Source organism: Leptonychotes weddellii, chromosome 4 (genome assembly GCF_054177405.1).
Source record: "Leptonychotes weddellii isolate Sample4059 chromosome 4, ASM5417740v2, whole genome shotgun sequence".
Lineage (NCBI taxonomy): Eukaryota > Metazoa > Chordata > Mammalia > Carnivora > Phocidae > Leptonychotes > Leptonychotes weddellii.
The window spans coordinates 152,996,447-153,019,811 of NC_138372.1; the positions used below are offsets into that span (position 1 = coordinate 152,996,447).

General features: G+C 39.0%; 1 protein-coding gene across 2 annotated transcripts in view; it reads left to right on the top strand.

Annotated features, from left to right (window-relative positions):
- The window catches only part of COLEC10 (collectin subfamily member 10), a 38,469-nt gene that overhangs the window by 10,006 nt on the left and 5,098 nt on the right, over positions 1-23,365 (top strand). The window contains exons 2-5 of one of the 2 annotated variants that reach the window (XM_006747036.3): positions 9,698-9,769; positions 11,433-11,504; positions 20,962-21,015; positions 22,540-22,635. In XM_006747036.3, the coding sequence (XP_006747099.1) occupies positions 9,698-9,769; positions 11,433-11,504; positions 20,962-21,015; positions 22,540-22,635 (294 nt within the window). The remainder of the gene's footprint in view (positions 1-9,697; positions 9,770-11,432; positions 11,505-20,961; positions 21,016-22,539; positions 22,636-23,365) is intronic. The other variant, XM_031017845.2, reaches the window with a different exon arrangement.

A 23,365-nucleotide genomic window follows, 5' to 3' on the forward strand; every position in this document is an offset into this window, starting at 1 on the left:
AGTATATGCTAACTAAATTGAATTTAAATAAACAATTTAATTAAAAAATACCATGTAACATGTGTAAATATGTGCAGAATAAAAATGTGTAAAGAAAAAGCTAATGATCTCACTTTTCACTGTGACTCTTCCATTTTCCGAACCATTTCACCTATGTAACCATCATTAATAGCTTGGTATTAACATGTTTCTCTATATTTTTTCTGTTTATTTATTTTTTCTTTTAAATGGGATCATATGCAAATGACTCTCCAAGAGACAGTCTTTATATAATATAACATGGAGATCACACCTTCTTCAGAGGTCTTTCTCGCACTCATTATTTTTGGCAACTGCACAATATTTCTGTTTCACGATGATGATACACTTTCAGATTGTTTATGGTTTTTGTTTTTGCCACTATAAACATTCTCATATATATAAATACACACACATGTATATACATGTATATGTATTAGTTCTTATAGTTATTCTCATAAAATAGGTTCCCTAAGGTACAATGGAAGGTGTGGATTCTTTGTTTTAATCCTTATTGACAGACTAGCTCCCAGAAATGCTGTAGCAATTCATGTTACCCCAAGCAATGACTGAGTGCTCTCTGCATCTATGGCATCTTCGAATGCTATTAGTTTTTTAGATTATTACTAAATCTGATGGCAACATATGATAATAGACATTACCATATTACTTTTCTGACTAATAGTGAGTATGGACATTGTTCATCTATCATTTATTGTTTATATTTTTAGATCATCTTTTTATTTCACTTATTGTCTTTTTGCAAAAGCTGTTCACATGTTAAGAATATTAATCACCTTATATATGTCTTAGTGCTTGATTTTTTTCCTTGTTTGTCATATATTTGTTTATAAACTCTATATAGTTATGTGACTTCTTTTACCATATAAAAACTTTTAATTTCTCATATGGTCATATATGTCTTTCTTCTCTTTTATGACTTCTGCTTTTTTCCTCTGGAGAGATGAACTTCAAACAGAGAGAAAAGTCTTTCAATGGTGGCATGAATTGAAAGACCTTTTAATGAAAAATGAATAAACAAGTTGAACAGGCATAGAAGGTTATGAAAGTCAATGTCAGAAAATAACACCAGAAAGTTCCATTGATGCCAGTCTGTGAAAATCCAAACTCTAGACTAACTAGTTTGGACTTGGCCTATAAACACAGAGGAACTGCTGAAATGTTTTGAATGGGACAGTTTTGTAATGAAAATGTGATTTTTATAAAGATTCGTCTGCAAGATGGCTTGAAAAAGTGAAGCTCAGATCTAAGGAAACTAATATTTCAACAATTATTCATTGAACAGACACTATTCTAGGCACTTGGAGTCACCAGTGAATAAAACACCATGAAGACCATTTAGGGACCACCTGCAAGGAATGGGGGTTAGAGTATTAGCACAGGGAAAGGTAGAATAATGGCAGCAGGGTTGGAGGAAAAAGAAAGAACGCATGTGAGAAAAAGTAAGAATCAAAGTGGGAATTCAGAAGGAGGAAGTGCCAAAACCCATTTGGGGACTGAGCCTGACAGATGAGAGCATGGCGGTGACATTGGGAGAGATGGGCAAATAAGAGGAGGAAACAAAAGCATGGGGTGGAGGGAACAGTAGCGCCAGGCTGGCTGCCTTCCTAGGTTACGAGCCATCACACAGACCTCTCGGCTGCCTCAAGTCCATTCATTAATCAGCCATTTGTGAGAATAACATTTTAATCAATGACTAATTTATTTGGCTGTATTGTCATTAAGCTCACATTTATCGATCTTCACTTTAAGGGTGTTATTCCTTTCCTTTTGAAAACCTTCTGAGTGGCTGTGCCAAGTGCTAAGGATATAAAGGAAATAGTGTATCCTCCCTGACTTTTCCCAGAATCTGACAGGGTGTGGTGGATGCTACGAAGTACAAGGGCTGTTCCCTTCAGGGAATGAGACTCTCCTGATGCTTAGGGAGATGGCAGCAGCAGCAAGAAAGTCTGCACTGAGCAGACTCCTGGGGAGAGGAGGTGACATGTGAGCCAAACCCATGCATAGGATGCATGGTTTGGATGGAAGATAAAAATCCACACGAACTTTTTTTGATGAGAACGTTTTAGTACCAGCCTGCCCTCATCTAATGACAAATTTGTATTTTAGCTTATTTTCTTTTTCACTTACCTGAAGATATAAATTTATTCTGGTGGAGCCCAATGCAAGGGATCCCATTTACTTCTTCCTGAGAAAGACCAGGGAAGAGTTTCAGGTATGAGCAGGTAGAGGCAGGTATTTTGTCCTTCACGCTTCCATAACAGCTGCTCTCCCAGCATTTATCCCAGTAATTATAGGCTTACGTGCCCATCCTCTCCTGAGGTTTCCATCTCCTCAGAGGAAGGCCCTTATTTTCCTGATCTGTGTCTAGTAGTTATATTAGTAAGGAAACGTGTTTGCAGGTGAGAGAAACCAAATACAAACCAAGCTTACACTGGTTAATCAAACAAGCAAGGAGAGGAGAGAAGGGGCATGTTTAGTCTCATGTGACAGGGAGGGACTCAAGCTGTGCTACATCCGGTCTGGAGTCAGGTGCTCAGGACTCAGCCTCCGTACCTTGGTTCAGCTTTCCTCGATAATGACTTCATTTTAAAGAAGGTTCTCCCTTCATGGTGGTAAAACAGATTCTGACACTTCAATAATAGTCTGTCTTCTCTGCAACCCTTGCAGAAAGAGCAAGTCTCCATTTTCGGAAGTTGTAACTGCTTGAGTTATTGAGGAGGCTTATCTACAAATCGAGACTCACTGGCTCTTGTTGGGTCCCATGCCCACTGCTGAGCCAATCACTGTGGGTTAGGTTCAAACCACATGGACTAAGAATAAGCAAGTGTGGTTTCCTATGGAAATTTGTGGAGCTGTTACCAGAAGCACAGATTGAGGATACCAGGAAGGTGAAACCTGTAGGTTCCCACTATACACTTAATATTTAGTGGATCGATAAGGGCACACTCAATGCACAGGGATCCTCTGTGAGCTCTTCCATCCATAATATCATCTAATCTTCAAGCAATCCCATAAGAAAAGTGTTAACTACCTCAATTTTCTAGTTTGGGAAACAGAAGCAGAGAGAGAACATATTTAGTATAATATTAAAGAGCTCTTAAGTGGCGATGTAGGATTTGAGCCCGGGTCTCTGGGACTATGAATTAGTTTGCTAGGGCTGCCATAACAAAATACCACAAACTGGGTGGCTTAAACAACAGGAACTCATTGTCTTGCAGTTCTGGAGGCTGGAAGTCCAAGGTCAAGGAGTCAACAGATTTGGTCTCTTTTTGCTAAGACCTCTCTCCTTGGCTTGCACACGGCTGCCTTCTCACTGTGTCCTTACATGGCCTTTTCAGGGATTAGTACATTCATCCCTGGCATCCTTTTGTGTGTCCAAATTTCCTCCTCTCATAAGGACACCAGACGGATTGGATCAGGATTGTCCGAACAGCCAGAATTTAACTTAATCACCTCTTTAAAGGCCTTCTGTCTAAATACAGTTACATTCTGAAGTACTGGGAGTAGGGCTTCAACGTATGAATTTTGGGGGTGAAGAAACAATCCAGCCCATGACAGACTATAAAGCTCTTGTTCTGCCCATAGCACCAACTTTCCAAAGACCTGTGTTTCCAAAGGCTGAAACCCTTGGCAAGCTGCATCTTGGTTAAGAGCTGCTTTCTTCCACATAAGATTCTCCCTTGGACAGCTTTTCTCCTTAGAGGCAGGCAGTTTCCTACGGACTAAAATGAACTTGGTTCTTTTGTAACCATATCCCTGCTCTAGGACCAAAATAAACATTTTGCAAATGCTTTAAATGTATTAGGAAAGGTGTTGTTTTATAAGGATGGTCTTATTTCATATACACTCCTCATAACTGGGTGAGGTAGTGTTAGGGAAGAGCCTCAGAAAATCTCTTAGACGACCCCTGCCCCACTGTCGTAGAAAGATTTTTTTTCTATTCATAGAACATAGTGTTTATTATTATGTTGTTGTTGTTGTTAAGCCAGGTTAGCCAAGGTCTTGTCTCCCTTGACCACAGATCAGTTGCCTCATGGCAATGAAGATGCAAAGTAATGTCTACAAATCATTCTTCTTTTGGAAACCATGCCTGCTCATTTTTTATGCTTTCATTAAAATAAATATGAAGAAAAACCCCTCAGTGTCTCAAATGAGGAAAGAGAGCCATGATGAAATCTCACCACGGGCCTGTAATCTCTCCACAGTTTATGACCACTGCTATCTTTAAGGGTCAGTGAGCCATGCTTGCAGATGCCTGGTTTTAAATTACAGATCACCTTCTCCTGCTGGCTCCTGTCAACCAAGTGCTTGGCACCAGTTCTAGGGTATAAGACCCTTGGAGAGCTGAAAAATCCCACCTTTGGGTAATGGGCAGGAGCAATCCAGGTAAGACTACACATCACCTGGCGGTACATTTGACAGGGAAAAAAGGAAATAAGCAAACTTTTTATTGATTTCTTCCTCTACCAGCAATTTCCACCACAAAACTATCAAAATGAATCAAAGTACCATGTGTCTCATAGTAAGCAAGTAGCCCTCAATTTGGGAGACTAAACAGGTAGGTCCTCTTTTATTTCCATTTACAGATAAAACAGGAACTTTGAAAGGTTAAATACCACACCTAAGTTCACAGAGCTGGAAAGGGATATAATGAGGATTTGAATTCAGGACCTGTAAGAGCAAAGCCCATGGATTTCACCAATATATCACCCCAGCTTCACAGAAACTGCAGTTTTCTATGACTGACCAATGGACATGTGTCTTCTTCCAGCCACTCTGGTCATGACAGTTTCTTGATTTATTAGTAGTCCTTCCAGAAGAAAAAATGGAATTTTTGTCATAATTTGTATTCACTGAACCCAGGTTTACTCCTCTGAATGTCTGCTCCTTTTTCTAAGGGCTCACTCCTTTTTATGAGTTTATATACAGCAAAGTAGTATGGGCTCAAGATGAACAAGGTCACAGAGCTCTATAAAGGTGACTTTAGCAAATCCCCATAGCCAAGTCGAACTTAAGATTGGCATAATGATATTATGTGTACATAGGAGAATGTTCTTACCTTTTAGAGATTTGCTGAAGTATTTAAGGAAGATATGTCATCGTGTCTGTAATTTACTTTTTTAAAAAGTCAGTAAAAATAAATGGATGAAGCAATAGCAACATGTTAATTGTTATGTCTCAGTAATGGGTATACATTTATTTCTATTTATCTTTAATTGTGTGAAAATTTACTTAGTGTACATAGTCAAGTACAAAAGTAAGTGATGATTATAGGATAAGGATTGAGGTAGTGAATACAAAGGAAGGTTAAAAAGAGATGTCTTTCCTGGTGATGATGATGATGATGATGATGATGATGATCATTCTTATACCTCCTTTCTGTTCTGATTAAAAGAAGAACAGATAACCTTACCAAGCACCAGGCACTGTGCGGAACACTTTTCATGCATTGTCCCCATTAGGCCACAACAATCCTGTGAAGTGATGATTATTTTTTCTCCATTTAATGGATGAAACGGAGACTCAGAAAAATGATATAACTTGCTCCAGAGCCCTCTTCACCAAAGGAGGGCACTCCTTTTGCCTTAGGGAGAGCTGTGTGGGAATGACTGAGTTGAAAGAATTCAGGACACGTAGGGAGGTAGATAAAGGCACAGAGGGACTGATAAAGTAAGTGATGGATAGAAAGCAAACATAGTAGTTCCTAAGGATGGCTTAATATTTCAGTGAAAGGATGATGTTGTGATCAAGGAAGTCAAAGCACTGGGAGATAGTCCATTTTATGACCATACTGATATACCTGGTATGTATGAGCAGTCCAGGGAATAATCGATTTGACTACAGAGCTTTCCAAGAGTGAGAATGCAATAGGCAAGAAGGGGTAGCTAGAGATGGGAAGGATATATTTTAGGGAAGAGTCCTGGCCCCATTAATAAAGCACACCATACCACCCACTCCACTCAATTCTAAGGCTGATCAGGAAAAGGATCACTAACAACTTTTCCCTAGTCCATAAGATTATTTTGGCAGTGAGAAAAATACAGCTCCTGGTGAATTTTCTTTAGCATTTCCAAAATCAATTCACTAATTTTTAATAATTGTTTCCTTTGAGCAGGGGGTACTGACCTGGGTTCAGCTATTTCATTTCAAACTAGAATTTAATTTTAAAAGACTTTTTGCTTGTTGGGAAAAAAAAAAAACTTTACCTAAGAAAAATTGGTCAACTGTTTGCTCTGCTGGAATTCTGCTGGAAAGATTATCACAGCAAGCTGGTGGCCTAGGGGGGCCGAAACAAATCATTTTTGTAAAATTGAAATGAGTTCACTTCAACTGATAGCTTTTCATTTTATTTTAAAATGTAAGTAGCTATTTTTAAAAGAAAAAAAGAAAGTCTAAATTGCACTACTAACCCAATGAAATGTTGCCAAGAGGATGAAAGCAGACAACTGTGAACCATGTGGAGGATCCTTTCCAAAGCTTGCATTTATACCTCTCTTCTGTTCTCATTAAAGCAAGTCCCAAAGATCAAATGATCCCGGGATACAAGCTGAAGGCAAGGGCACAAGTTGTTTACTTCATCTCTACCAGAAGCCTGCTCACCACCAGGCTAGGAGGCAGGCACACAAGTCAGAAGAATAATCCTATTTTCACCCTCCCAGGTCTCCATCAGGAGCCACCAGGGAGCAGTAGATGACTAACTCACTCATCTGGCTGCTTTCAGTTAGATACTTGCTTGAAAATGAATGAGAAAACTCATGGGGGGGGTGGGGGCAGAAGGAGGAGAAATAATGGCACCAATAGTTCACATTCATGTGGTTTCATGATTCACAAAGTGCTTCACATATATGCCTGTGTTTGATCTTGCCCTTTAGTGAGCAGGACATACATCTTTGGTCCCATCATACGGAAGAGCAATCCCAGACCCAGAAATGAATTTATTCCCAATCATCTAGTTTGTTTAGAGCAAGGGCTTTGAAGGCAAATGCCCTGGTTTGAATCCTGGCTTTATTACTTGCAAGCTATGCGACGCTGGGAAATTACTTAACCCTTCTTTGACCCATTTCCTCGTCTGTAAAGTGGAGCTAAGAATAGTACTCTTCTCAAAGGTTGTTGAAGAGACCAAATGACAGAATGCATATCAAGGACTAGGAACCCCTTTGGCACATAGTATTCAATAAACACTACCATTACATTTGTAAAATGTTTTATGGCTCACAAGATATATCCAGTTCAACTATATTTATTAAACATCAGAGCCAAACACTGTGTCAAATGATGGGGATGCTAGAATAAATCACCCATGACCGCAGCCATTCCACAGGTGACAGATGAGTATAAGGAACAGAACCGAAAAATGGGCTTCCTCCTTTGGTAGGTGTTATTAGTTCAATTTGCAGGAGGGGAAAATGAGGCTCAGAAAGGGATGTCACATATCCAACTTTCTCCAGATAATGAGTGGTCAAGCTGAGAAAGACCAGATCTGTCTTACTTCAAAGCCAATAAGCTCTATCACTGACTTTTGAAGGTTTGCTCAACCCATCAGTGACTAACATGATGTGAAAATCCAGGGCTCCTGATTTGTAGTACAGAACACTTTTCTTTTCTTTTTTTTTTCTTTTTGTAAAGATTTATTTATTTTAGAGAGAGAGTGTGAGCAGGGGGAGGGTCGGGGGAGAGGGAGATAGAATCCCAAGTAGACTCCCTGCTGAGCACAGAGCCCAAGTCGGGGCTCGATCCCAAGACCCTGAGATCATGACCTGAGCAGAAATCAAGAGTCGGATGCTTAACTGACTGAGCCACTCAGGCACCCCCAGGACACTTCTCTTTTTCTTTTTTTTTTTTTTAAGATTTTATTTATTTATTTGTCAGAGAGAAAGAGAGAGCACAAGCAGGGGGAGCGGCAGGCAGAGTAGTAGAGGGAGAAGCAGGCTTCCCGGCGAGCAAGGAGCCCGATGCGGGACTCGATACCAGGACCCTGGGATCATGACCTGAGCCAAAGACAGATGCTTAACGACTGAGTCACCCAGGTGTCCCTCCAGGACACTTTTCATTAAGGCACTCATTCAGTCCTTGACTGGGCAGGTACCAGAGCTAGACCCATCTATGACTAAGATAGTTGCTGCTCACACAGAACTGCTTTGCTTCCCCATTCCTAGCTGTCTTCTGTTCTTAGCTTCCTGGTCTATGCCTACAGTTTGGGGGCTCTCAAGCATGCAGTCAGAGAGTAGTAATTTATAAAGTGTAAATTATCATTTATATATTTTTATGTATTTAGATAATTATATATAAATATATATATTATTTATATATGTATCACACATCAATATACATATTTGTACATGTACATGCTTCCAGAACTGGCCAAATTCTCCAGCAAAAATAAATATTTGTCACACCAGATGTTTTATATACACACACACTCCCACATGCATGTATATATATACACATATAATGTATACAAATATATATATACACACCCACAATGGAATATTACTCAGCCATAAAAAAGAATGAGAGCTCACCATTTGCAACAACATGGATGGACCTAGAGTGTATTATGTTAAATAAGTCAGACAGACAGACAAATACCATATGATTTTACTTGTACATAGAATCTAAAAAACAAAATAAACGAACAAATAAACAAAAAGTAGAAACAGACCCATAAATACAAAGAACTTGCTGGTGGTTGCCAGAGGGGAGGGAGGTGGAGAGATGGGTAAAATGGGTGAAGGGGATTAGAAGGTAAAGGTTTCCAGTTATGAAATGAGTAAATCACAGAGATGAAAGACACAGCATAGGGAATATAACTGATGCTATTGTAATAGCATTGTATGATGACAGATGGTGGCTACACAATCTATAGACTTTTCAGATCAGTATGTTGTAACCTGAAACTAATGTAGTATTGTCAACTACACTTCAATTAAAAAAAAAAAAAGATTTGTTAAACCAAATAAAGTTCTCAGGAAATCACCAGCAAAGGTATTTCTTTAAACATAAATTTAATAGGTTTGCAAATTTGGGAATTTCTTGTGGAAAATTTGAAACTGCACCCCAACCCCATACACTGAGGGCAAGGGGAGACCAAGGAAAGAGGCAGACCAATCCAGATTGGTAGGTGGTGGTGTTAATAAGCAAGGGAAGTTACAGATGAGGCTTGTCTTCAGTGGTGGTAAGATGAGGTCTCCACACCCGTATGCCAGAATCTCAAAAGTTCATATAGAACTTATCAGGGTTCAGTCACATATACCAGCCAGATGGTCTCAACAACACCTCACCTGCTCAAGGCTGCATCCTTGAAATGGTTCCCACTGTGGAAATGGTGGACAGCTCATACATTTCAAGACAAGGGAAGGGATGAAGAGCTTTTGATCGGTTGCCCAGGTCTAGTTCAGAGGTCACTGGGCAGTCACATCCTCTTAATGGATCTCTCCCAACAATCTGGAGAAAAGTGAAAGACAAAAGATACTGGAAGTGTCCTCTCTTTCCCTGAGTGTCCAGTTCATGTGCACCTGTATACATAGTCACATCGGAGTTATAGGGCAAGCACTGGGCTGAGGAATGGATTGCAACCATGTTCACCACTATATCCTGGGGAGTTTGTGCTATGTTATTATCTGAGCTGCTCCACTCTCATTTTCCATTTCAAAAGGAGATGATGGTGAAAAGGGAGATCCAGGAGAGGAGGGGAAACATGGCAAAGTGGGACGCATGGGGCCAAAAGGTAAGTGCAATGACATGAATTTGACACTCTAATGTTAGAATTGCTTTCCTCTCTCTACTGGCCTTGCCCTGGAAATTGGCAGCTTTCCTAACACTCTCTGCTCCAAAGATGAATGACATGTATTTCAGACATGAATTTACTCACCACCAGAGAGCTCCTATGACACTGACTGTCCCCAAGATTCGACGCATTTCTCAAGCTACCTCCTTAGGGTGGGCAGGAGTGGGACACTCCAGGAGCCTAGGGAGTAGTAGTCTCCAGAAATATCTAAGAAACTGTGAGTTTTAGAAACACAGCTGGGTTGATAGCTGTGTCTTCTCAGAAGCCACTGCTAAGCAACTCATTTTGGCTGGCCTAGAGTGTAAGAGAACAATAAGAAGGAACAGAAATAGTTGTCTGATCCATTGACTTATCCATCTATTTCCAAGATCTGTTAGCAAATGGTGGGGTGGGTGAAGAGCAGAGCAAAGAAGATGAGAATGACACAAAGACTTTTAGGGAGTGTTTTTACTCACAAAGTCAAGAGCAACCTCCCCAAAATATAGCTTTAGACTGTGATGTGTAAGTGTGTGTCTTTCAAGCACGGGACATAATTCCTGCCAACTGCTACAAGGTGGTGGCCCTAGACCACTGATTTCAAAATCTTTAGTACGTTAAAGAGAAAAAAAGACTCACAGGCCTTTGAGACCTCAGTTTGAGAAATGCTGATTTAAACTCTTCTTATTCTATAAATATGTACAATATTCTTTTTTTAATTAATTAATTTATTTTTATTAACATATAATGCATTATTTGTTTCAGGGGTACAGGCCTGTGATTCATCAGTCTTATGCAATTCACAGCACTCACAATAGCACATACGCTCCCCAATGTCCATCACCCAGCCACCCCATCCCTCCCACCCCTCCACTCCAGCAACCCTCAGTTTGTTTCCTGAGATTAAGAGTCTCTTATGGTTTGTCATCCTCTCTGGTTTCATCTTGTTTCATTCTTCCCCACCCCCCTATGATTCTCTGTCTTGTTTCTCAAATTCAGTTGCAAAATTATTATCACAGGGATATAGCTTTATAAAGGGTAAATTTTTTTAGGTCATCATAGAAAAAAACAAAATTGATAACAATTTTGGAGGAACTCAGTTATCCCCGATCATATATATCTACATATATCTATATATATATTTTAATTAAAACTTGGTGGGACAACCTCTGATGTCCCTTTGATCACTAGGTTTTATGATATGTTCCCTCCCCTTTTTAAAATAGCAAATATAGTCAAATCTTAGGGAGGAAATAGACTCCCAAAATGAAGCCAAAATAGATCTACAGAGGAACAGAATTAGAATAAAATGTAAGAATTCTTCCACTCAGCCCCTTATCTGACCTTTAGATTAAACATCCTCTGCTATAGACCTTTTAGAAATATCGTGTTGGTAAGCATTTCAGTATCACTGGGTCCAGGATTTTCATACTTACCCACATTTAGTTTTAATACATACACTGTAATGTGATTAAAGTAGATAAGGAAGCACAAGATATATGTCACATACCACAGATAGAAGAGTACACTTTTTGGTATTTCCTTCAAGTGACTATCATGCATTAGCCACATCTTCAAAGGGAGTATAAAACCTTAGGATATAAAGATGACATGCTTTGCTTTTCAGGAATTAAGGGGGAGCTGGGTGATGCAGGAGACCAGGGCAACATTGGCAAGACTGGGCCCATTGGTAAGAAGGGTAAGCTGCATTTTCCTTTTCTCCAGTGGCAATTTGAAGCAAATCATACATAACCTTGATATATTCTGAAATGTTCTGTATCATGAAAATGATCCCTTTTCTTTCTTTTAAAATAGGAGTTTTTCTCTTTCTTCGTATCTTAGCTGTTCCTTTCATATATAAACAATGTGTCTAAAAAATAAAGGCCTTGAACAAGATTAAACAGAAATTCAGGGACACAATCAAACATAAAGTTTTGGTACTTTCTGTATTGAACTATATATCCTAGAATCTGTTGGTTGTAATCCTTGATACAACTAAAATGGGTATCAAGACCATGAAGCATGTTCAGTGGTAGAAAACAATTATTAAAATTCAAGGCAGCAAAGGATAGTAGAAATTTCTTTCTTCTTTCTTCTTTCTTTCTTTCTTTCTTTTCTTTTTCTTCCTTCCTTTCTTTCTTTCTTTCTTTTTTTTTAAAGATTTTTTAAAAAATTTTATTTATTTGACAGATAGAGAGAGTGAGAGAGGGAACACAAGCAGGGGGAGTGGGAGAGGGAGAAGCAGGCTTCCCACTGAGCAGGGAGCCCAATGCAGGGCTCAATTCTAGGACCCTGGGATCATGACCTGAGCCGAAGGCAGACGCTTAATGACTGAGCCACCCAGGCGTCTTTCTTTTCTTTTCTTTTCTTTTCTTTTCTTTCTCTTTCTTTCTTTCTTTCTTTCTTTCTCTTTCTTTCTTTTATAGATTTTATTTATTTGAGAGAAAGAGAGCGAAACAGAGCAGGAAGGAGGGGCAGAGGGAGAGAGAGAATCTCAAGCAGATTCCCCGCTGAGCATGGAGCCCGACTTGGGGCTTGATCTAATGACCCTGAGACCATGACCTGAGTTGAAATCAAGAACCAGACACTCAACTGACTGAGCCACTCAGGCACCCCCATATAATTTTCTTTCTTAAACTGAGTGAAATAATGAGGATTCTGCATCTGGGATTTATTAACAGATTAGAAACTTTAAGTATATATATTCATACTCTTTTGTGTTCTGTCCTGTCCCAATCCTTCACAAAATTACTGCTTTTCTATTATAAAACAGAGGTGACCTCCTCTTTATTATCTAAGCACTCCTGCAACTTGTCTTCTCATAAAGCTCCACAATGATAGCAGGTTCCAGGGGCTCCTGATGGTCAGCAGTTCATACTGGCATTGTCCCACTTGGTTTGAAGATACAAAGCCTAATGAGAATGCAGTTTTATTGCAAGGAACTCATAGACTATTTAGGAAGATAGGACATAGGACTTTCTCAGAAAGAATTAGAATACTGAGTAACTAAATGACTGCTATAGGAACCATGTGGGAGAGTAAGGCCAGATTGATATAAAGACCTGAGCTAGGTCTTGAAGAACAGTGACATGTTTATGGAAATGGGGGGAAAGTCCTTTGAGGGGTGGCAAGAGATACTTGTGCAAAGGTACAGAGCTGAGGAAACTCAGTGCCACAGGTAACAGAAGTATGCAGCCTTGAGGTGTACCCTGCAGCTTTCCTTCCTTACATGCCCGAGCAACTGCATGATCAGGCGTGTACCTCCCATCACCCACAGTGTGTTCTTGGGCAGGTTGATTGGTGCAGTGTGAGCTGACGCTGCGGCCCCTCACTTCTCATCCCGTAGCTTGGTATTTCCTCTCTCCCTGTCCTTTTCCAACTTATTCCTTTGAGATTTTTCCTTCTGCCTGCATTTGAGGGCGGGGACATTGTAGTACCACTGAAAAGAAGTTGCTATGCTTATTTCTGATTCCATGACCTATAGCGTATGTTCACCTGTGATTGAAATTCTCATAGCTGGGGAAGAGCTAGATGGACTCCTCATAGATGTTGATTCTTTCCGTAGTATGGATTTTGGATGGTTTTACCATGAAGTTAATGAAGCTTTGGCTTCAGAGCCCCCCACTTACTGGGGTTCTTCCCAAGACCCTGAGAGGAGCCTTATCAATGCACATGGCCATGTCTTGGTAGAGTTTGTAAAGTAAGGCATTTTATCCTCAACTGGTTAAAAGAGTGCCTCTCAACATTTTTTTAAAAAAACTATTTCCTCCTTAACCAGCCTTTTTAGACATATTGCCTCCCAACCAGCTTTTTAGATATATTTTTTTCTAATTGCCCTCCCCTATGAAATTTTAATACCACCTATGGACTATATATCTGTTATGCGTTGTATGTCTATTTTTTTTTAAAGATTTTATTTATTTATTTGAGACAGAGAGAATGAGAGACAGAGAGCATGAGAGGGAGGAGGGTCAGAGCGAGAAGCAGACACCCTGCTGAGCAGGGAGCCCGATGCGGGACTCGATCCCGGGACTCCAGGATCATGACCTGAGCCGAAGGCAGTCGCCCAACCGAGCCACCCAGGCGCCCTGCGTTGTATGTCTATTTGGCTTCGTGTATAAAAGAGAGTAAGATTTTTCACCCCCCTTGAACCAACTTTCATATCCTTGAGCCGATACTGTCCTCATTGAGAATGCACAGCTTAACGCTACTGTATCCTTCTGTTCCAGCTTCCCTCTGTCAGACTTCTCTTTGTATCAGCTGGTTATGGGAGTGGACACAAGTATTTTGGGAGCTCATCAGGAGGAACTTGAGTGGGGGAAACATTTAGTTTGAACTTGCATGGGATAGGCTTACATTGTTTGCAGTTACTTCCGTGTATAGTTATTGCTAATAATTTCAATCTAAGACTAGGTTCCAAGAATATGCTTACCACTTACTGTGCAGATCTATCCAAAGTCATGGTGAAAAAGTGCAGGGGCAGAGATCAGATCCTCACAGGAATGTGTCTTGGGGCATCCAGCACAAGAAATGTGTGAGTTGTGGAAAAGAAACAATGTTTGAAATGTACAGGGTCAGAGCTAGGCTGTGGAAAATGTTTCCAAATCCAACAGCTCATATATGAAAAAGAAGTTAGAGAAGGATTCTCAAATTTGAAAATATTCTTAATTTATATAAATCATCAATACTCAGTTTTAAAGGTGAAAGAAATTTCTTACACCATTAATAATAAAACAAAATTCAGATTTCTGCATATAAGCTTTGAGAAATTCACTTGCATTAATCCTTCTGTTAAGAATGACTTACCTGAGTCAAAAAAAAAAAAAGGCAAGACAAAAGAAAAAGCAGATACAAATTTGAAGGCCCAGGAGAGCTACCAAATTGAATAGGACTTTAGGGGCCTGATCCAGAGAAGAGAACCACACTAAGGTGAGCTATGCATTCTGTACTATTTTTCCTTTCAAGTCATTCACCAATTCATAAGCAAGGCAGCGCTATGAGACTGAGAAGCTCAAGCAGAAAGTTGCTCAAACTGAACTGGTATTCAAGGCCTGCCAAAGAAGAGTGACCCAGGAAAAATGCCACTCTTTTTCACTTCAAAAATAAACATTTTCAGTTAGGCCTCCAGAAATTCTGAAAAACATTTAATTAAACATACACCCTTTCATGTTTCAAAACATAATAGCAAGCTAGACACAGAGGGTACCATACTTAATATGAAAAGGAATATCAACAACAGCAATAGAAACCTATTAAAAATAATACTCAATAATGAAATCTTGACCACTTCTCTCCTGGGGTTGGGAATGAGATGAGCACAGCCCTCATCAACAGTTTTAACCAACATCATAGCAGAGGTTCTAGCTAGAGAAAAATTGCAAGAACAGGAGATAAGAATCACAATAATTGGAAACAAAGAAATAAAAGTGTCATTATTTGCAGATGATGTGAGTGTGTATCCAGAAAATACAAATGAATCTACAGATTAACTATTTGTATTAAGTTTTTTACACAGTTTAGCTGTACAAAATCAATTTTGTTTCTATATACCAGAAACCATTAAAAATGAAATTTAAAAGATGCCACTAATTACAGCATCAAAATTATTAAGTTTCTAGGAATAAAGCTAAAAAGGAAGGTGTCTAAGCCTTCTACAACAAACAAGACATAATGATAATGAGAGAAATTAAAAAATGTTTAAGAAAATGGTGGCAAAACTACATTCATAGATTGGAAGGCTCAATAAGGTTAGGATGATCAATATGGTTAACATGACCCCCAAATTTATGTGTAGATCAATGCTATCTCAATCAACAGCCCAGAAGTAGCTCTCTTGGAATTTAACAAGCCAATTCAAAATGTATATGGAAATGATAACCTTAAAAAAAAAGAAAAACAAAGCTGGAAGCCTGAATTTAAACATTTGTTTTAAAGCTACAATCATTAAGATAGTGTTAATTTATGCAGAGACAGATAAATACATCAATGAAAGGGAATGGAACATGCAGGAAGACTCCTAAATTTGGTTATGCAAAGTTGATGTTACTTTGCAATGGGAAATGATGTACTTATCAATAAGTAGTGCTAGATCAATTGCATATTCATGAATGCAGCCAAACATATGCAGCCCACAAGTATGAAAACGGAATTATAGAGGTACAAATTTATTAATTAAAATGTTATGATTCTTAGTGAATTTTGTAATGTGGTGTCTAATTTTAAAATTCAGTGATTTACTTTTGTTTCTTTTCTTATAAGTATTCATTTTTATACCACTTCTCCATTTGTAATTGGAATAATTTTTCTTAAAGAGGGCTCCTCAAATTGCATAAGTTCAGATAAAATGCATCGTGGAGATCCACAATGTGGAGATCCCTGGCTGTACCAGCTTCATGTAACAACTGGTTAAGGGATGGAAAGATGTAGCCAGAAAGTGGGATGCTGGACTTCTAAGATTTCTGAGATGTAGCCATGTTCCATGTAGTTGAGATCCCAAGTATCACCCTGGAGATGAGCAGAAGTGTGAGGGGGAGGAGGAGTCACTCTCATGAACACGTCCAGAATTCAAGAAGTTCATTTTTCAATGAGTTATTCTAGATGGTACGCTTGCCTAGATTTAGATGTGTTGAATACAGATGAGGCTCCAGCTAAGAGAGTTGGCGTTCATGATCTTGAGTCAAGTCTTAAACCTTTCATAGAATAAGACAAGGTGTCTTGGGGGGTGGGGGTGGTAGATGACAGAGACAGGAAGAGTAGAGCTCAGTATGATTTTCTGAGCCTCATAGTGGATGAACTTCCACAAATGTTGAAAAAGTAACAGTCTGGAAATGATTGGGTTAACTAACCATAACTTCTTCAAGCCAATTCCATATTTACTCATTGTCATGGCTTATTAGCTTGTCTTTTTCCCCCTATAGACTGTGAGCTCCTGGAGGAAGAAATGAATGAAAGATTTTTTTTTAAAGATTTTATTTATTTATTTGAGAGAGAGAATGAGATAGAGAGAGCATGAGAGGGGGGAGGGTCAGAGGGAGAAGCAGACTCCCTGCTGAACAGGGAGCCCGATGCGGAACTCGATCCCGGGACTCCAGGATCATGACCTGAGCCAAAGGCAGTCGCTTAACCAACTGAGCCACCCAGGCGCCCGAAATGAATGAAAGATTTATTGGGTCTTTTTGCTTAAATAAATATAAGCTCTATGTGGGGACCCTACTTTTTAATCATTTGATCCTAATGCCTCATATACATGGAAATTTTCTAAATGTTTATTGCATTAAGAATAAAAAAGTGAATGATAAAATATATTATTTCCTATGATGTGGCCCTATTTCTACCCTTTATTTCTTATAAGTACTACTGTCCCTTATCAATTTCCACCATTCACTAAGATTTCTTTCTCCTCCAGAGATATGCCATCAAAATTTATGAGCATGTCCTGGAATTTCAAAAAAAAATTGAGGGTTAGTGTTCTGGCTCACCTGGATTAATTTCATTTTTAATCTGTACTTTGAAATTTATTGTCCTCATTTTGTCAATGGCCCTTCTAAATTTTTCACTGACTCAGATTAATCTCAACTTTCTGGGCTGACCTTAATGTTGTCACTTGCATGGACAAGGTAGCTTTCCGGATGTCAATATTTCATTTTAGGAATAAGAGAGAATGATTTAGTACAGGCAAATTCAATCTCATAGCAAAATAAATGTTTTTACTTAAGGTCAATAATCCTTTTACAGTGGAAGCATTATGATTTTTGTTTGTTTGTTTGTTTGCTTAAATACAACCTCTAATTCTTCAGCCTTAAGACAGTTATTACTGACATGTTCCCGCTCATGGGCCAAAATAAGTTTTCGTGTATGGCTTTAAACCCGAATTCATTTTGGGGAAATAGGCACTATCAGCTCACATCTGCCATGAACCAGCTAAGTATGTGGCAAGCTTTCCAGCTAAGTATGTGGCAGAAGCTAACATTGGTTGATCATTCTCTATGACTCAAGCACAGAGTTAATCCCGTGAGAAGATGGCATTATCTAATTTGTCCTCCTTAACAATCTTCTGATTCTAGGCACCATTATTTCCAATGAAAAAATGAAGAAATAGAGGCTTAAAGAAATTAAGCTAGTAAATGACAGAGCCAGGATGCAAGCCGTGGTTTTTTGGACTGCCATGGTTGTTCACACTACCACAGCGCCTTGACTTTCCCATCTGTTAAAAAAGGAATGAAATTCATGTGAAAATACTGGAAAGTAGTTGCAGTGCTTACAACTTGTCAGACAAAAAAGCCATTTATCAATTCAAAAATCTGTTTTCCACACCATTAAGATCCAGCTGAAGGCTCTTGCTTCAGAGAACATCTTCTCTGCTCTGATCCACAGCCATTTTTGCCAAATACCTGGCAGGAACTTCCTTTATTTCACTCTGTGAGTAGGTAAGAGTGATAGTGTCCCATTTCCTTCGTTTCTGATGTGTGCTTTGTTTTCCTTAAAACCCCCATTATTTTTATAAAACAAATACTCCATTTAGGCTTCTTTGATGTTCACCATTGGGTTTAGCCCAGAACTAGGATCACAGCAGGACTAGAATCAACTTTCAGCCCACATTGAATTAAAAGGGATCCACATTTAAAGAAAACACACTATTTTCAAAAGATAAAATATTAATCTATATTCATATGATTTTTTAAGTCCATCTAGTTTCTGGTGGTGACAAGGACTTCGCATTCCTTTCAACTACTGATAACATTTTTTTAATACTTTGCTTTCATTCATTAAATCATTGGTTCACTCATTTGGGAAACACCATGAACTGGGGAGCCAGAAATTGTTGGGTTTCGATACCAGTACTGCCACTGAATTGCTAGATGTCCTTGAACAAGTTATGTTGCCTCTATGATCCTCCATTCTCTCCACTGTAGAATAAAGATACTGATAATACCTAACTCATAGGATTTAATTTGATAATATCTATAAATAATATGATAATATCTATAAATAATATGATAATATCTATAAAGTATCTGGAAGAGTACTTAGCAAATGTATATTCCCTTTCTTCCCATTAACATATTCTCAAAATCTATTTTCATCTTTAACAAATTACATATGAGAGAAATTGAGGAATTTGCAGACACAATTTAGGTGTGAGCAGATCTATCTTCCTCATCAGGGTGCATGGCATATTTCCATGCTTTTTTCCAACTGTACCTCTGCTGTGCATTGTCCCCTATCTTGCTCCCATCTTCATCTGCTGAAATTTTTCAGAACTAAGTTTCAGTGCTATCTTGCCAGGAGAGGCTTCCTTCCTCCTTCCAGCTGAAGCATTATGTCATTTACGTCCCTCTCAGAATATATTATCTCTGTTCAATATCTCTCTTACAGTTTTTACCACATTCTATTGTCATGGATTTCCACCATTGTCTTATTTCATTCAAGTGCAAGTTCTGAGGCTTCCTCCTACGTATTTAAATTGCATTCTGAATTTCAAGGACCTCTCCTGTTTGGGGAGCTCATGAATGTCCACCATCCCTGTAAAGAGAAGTGTCCACATGGGTCAATTTGGAAAGGCTCAGTAAATTCTTGGGGCCCTGGCAAGCAGCCTTTCCTGGAAGATCAAGCAATCAGCAGACAGTAATAAAAAGAACAGGTAAGGGGCGCCTGGGTGCCTCAGTCGTTAAGCGCCTGCCTTCGGCTCAGGTCATGATCCCAGGGTCCTGGGATCGAGCCCCGCATTGAGCCCCGCATCGGGTTCCCTGCTCGGCAGGAAGCCTGCTTCTCCCTCTCCCACTCCCCCTGCTTGTGTTCCCTCTCTCACTGTGTCACTCTCTGTCAAATAAATAAATAAAATCTTTAAAAAAAAAAACAAAACAGGTAATGAGCAGGCAACATGGGCTACCTTATGGGTTTTAGAGTGCCTCCCATTTTTTTCCCTTTTGCTGGTAAAGGATGGGGCTAGGCAGAACCTCAATCCTGACTCTGTTTCCCCTCACATTGCCCCCTTGGGTAATATAACTAATTCCCTGGCCTCGCCAAACTCCTATAAAGGTAAGCAAGCCCCCATACTCCTCTAACCTGGATGACCTTCATCCTATATTCATTCCTCCCAAATTCTTTTTTTCTTTTTCCAGTTCATAATTGAAGCCTAAACTCTATTTTACTACCATCAGGATCTTCTCTTTTGATTCTCAAGAACTTCAGCCAAACATTTCCTCTTGGAAATCAAAAGCTTTTGCTTTCAATTATTGTGTCTGATGTAGGCTTCAAGGGCTTATTTTGAAGTTGAAAAAAAATCAACATTTTTTTCTCTCTGCTTTAATAATCCTGATTCTCTGAGAATTATTTTGTGGATGTCTCTGACTGAATAAGAAAATGGCCACATACAAAGCAGAGCAGAGGGGAAAATTATCAAGGTTGATATTTCAGCATAATATATTTGACACAACTTTATATTACAGATATTTGCATACATCACATCTTTTCAAAAAGCATAAACCCCTTCAGGTCAGTTTAATCTTGTCTCTCTTTATATCCTCTCAAAGTACCAAGCTTTTTGTCTTGCACAGAGTAAGTAATAAATAGTAAATATTTGAATTAAACTAAGCAGTGGGTGTTATACGAAAACAATGGATCATGGCTCACCATATCAGAAACTAATGATGTATTGCATGGTGACTAACATAACATAATAAAATTAAAAAAAAGAAAAAGAAAAAGCACAATATATGTTTTTGAAAATCCAAGGGCAAAGCCATATGGAAGAACATGGGAGCATAATAAATACACAGACACTACAATGTACTAATTAATTCAGATATACAGAACAACGGTACTTTGAAAGTTAAAAGCATGCAGAGAATTGTATTAGCCTTTCTCAGAAGGCCAATGTTAGTAGGACACGTGACACAAATTTAAATGTTTCTTTGCCCCCCCATCAGAATTCTACCTTCAGTCTAAATAAATTATGACTTGTTTGATTAGTTGTATCTGTGCAGCCACTTCAAAATCGAATTATTTATATAAAACCAGGGAATATTAGTTGGAGATATTGTAAATGAAATTTAAAAACTCTTTCCTATGTTTTCAGGTATGTAAGATATTGTCTGCCAGAAATGATTCCACCATTTTAGTTAATTGTTTTTTTCATGGCTGTTGTTTTTGTTCAGGTGACAAAGGGGAAAAGGGTTTGCCCGGGATACCAGGAGGAAAAGGCAAAGCAGGTACGACACGCTCATTTTTCTCTTAAATTTCTAGCGTCATTCCAAATGTATTCATCTTTAAAAATAAATACATTTTTATGAAAAAACAATAGTCCTCTCAATGCTTAACCTTATTTTGCTTGGGCTAGAGGGAAGGAAAGAAGGGAACTTTCCTCTCTATCTGCTGGTGACTTTCCAAGCCCTGGGGAAGGGAATGATGGCACATTCCATCCTAGTCATGCTTAGCGGGAGGAAGCAAACCCAGCACATCAGGAAGCAGCCCTCATCGTCCTAGAGCAGAGGAAAACCCACCATGGCCTCAGCAGTTAGGACTGTACCAGTGTGCCCTACATTCCACCAGCATCTCAACCAAACAGGGGACAGCAGTTTGCCCACAGCAAACTGGCCCGATCTGGAAAGACCCCATGGATACAGAATGTGCCTTCAGTGGTCAGGGAGAGTCTCCCTGAGTCCTGAAGGAATTTTATTTCCGGTGCTATGTGCAGGGAAAAAAGTAGATTGCTCTGGGGGAGGTCACAGAGTTGTAGTGAAGACTAATTCTAAGAACTGTTTTAAATTTCTTATATTTAACTGTGAATGTGGATAAATAAAGCCACAGATTTCTCCCCCCTTTGGCTAATAAAATTCTTTTTGCTTTTCAACTGCCAAAGAAGAAAGCAAAAGGGACTGATTACATGAAGCAGCCATTAAATAGAAAAAGGGGATCATTTGAATTTCACATCATTTTCTTTACATTTCTTTCTCTGTCACGGTATCAGCAGGTAGTTGAAAAGGTAAATGAACAAAGAGGGAATTAATGGCAGAAATTAAAATCAGAGTTAATCCACAAATGGGACAACTGGTTCTTGAAATTATAAGTTGAATCTATTCACAAGACTTCAACTTAGTCCTTGAAACATTCAAGGATCATTCAAGCTGTACTTGAAATGGATAATCAGAATTATCATTTGGTTTCATCATGAAAGTTTTCTCCTGTCTTGGGATAGTTGTGTGAGCCAGTGAGCAATGCAGTTAAGAGAAGAGGAGACTGGCTAGAAATTTGTTTTAAGAAAGCTGTAAAGATTTTATTTTGAGATTGGATGGACACATTCTGTGTTCAACAAAAATGCCAAATGGTCCACAGTATGTGTGCAGGGGTTGGCCATATTTATTCTTCTCTTTAAAAATCTGGTTTAGAGCTGTGTTTTAACCCATCCAAAATACTTAAAAAGGTGTTTTGTAAATTCCTGAAGACAACGTAATGTAGAAGCCTTGTTTTAAGTAAAAGACTAAAAGTATTAGCCTTTCTCAGAAGGCCATGTTAGTAGGACACGTGACACAAATTTAAATGTTTCTTTGCCCCCCCATCAGAATTCTACCTTCAATCTAAATAAATTATGACTTGTTTGATTAGTTGTATCTGTGCAGCCAACTCAATATAGCCAGACTAGGAAAAGATAGTAAAGATTGAGAAGAGAGCAACTGCCCTTTCCAACTGATCTTTATGTGCTCCAACGTGAATTCACAGTTTTTGTCATTTAAAAGGCACCGTCTGTGACTGCGGAAGGTACCGGAAAGTTGTTGGACAACTGGATATTAGTGTTGCTCGCCTCAAAACATCTATGAAGTTTGTCAAGAATGGTGAGTATATCGTCTTTTGCCTTGCGCTGTCTACCAATTTAATCTCTTTTGACATTGCAATTCCAGGATTCCTAGTGGGGAATACCTAGGATCAGGCAAAGACCTACTGAGACAGTATCACCAATGTACAGGTGTCTCAAAATGCTAATTATCTCTAGACTCCAGGGCACTCTGGGACCACCACCTACATATATTCACATGTATCACATTGCCTATGGGTAGAAAAAGATACTTTCTGGAGAGAGGGGAACGGAGAAGAGGGTAGAGTTTGGCAAGCCATGCCTTAACAATAAAAAGGGACAGGAAGAGCCAAACAGAGCTAGCATCTCAGAAAAGAGAAGTAATGGTAAAAGCAATAGCTATTTTCTTGAGTACTTGAATTTATACCCAGGGTGTAGGTATTGTGATTACCCTGAAGCTTAGAGAAATTACCTTGCCCATAGATACAGAGCTAATTAACAGGGGATCAGGGATTCGAATACTGGTTTCACAGATGGCTCTACCCTCAAAACACATCAACAGAACATTATGCGTTTCTCTGAATTGTGCAGCTTCCCACATTAGGCATTTTTGTTACCCCTTGCCATTTCCCCACTGTGTAGTTAGCAGTGAAGCCCTTAAGGTGGCTTAATGTGTTCTCTTCTGAGACAGTATGAATGAAGAATCTATTGTAGTTACAGTTGAAACTGGTCTTCTTTTGTTGTACTTTTATTTATTGTAACCCAGCTAT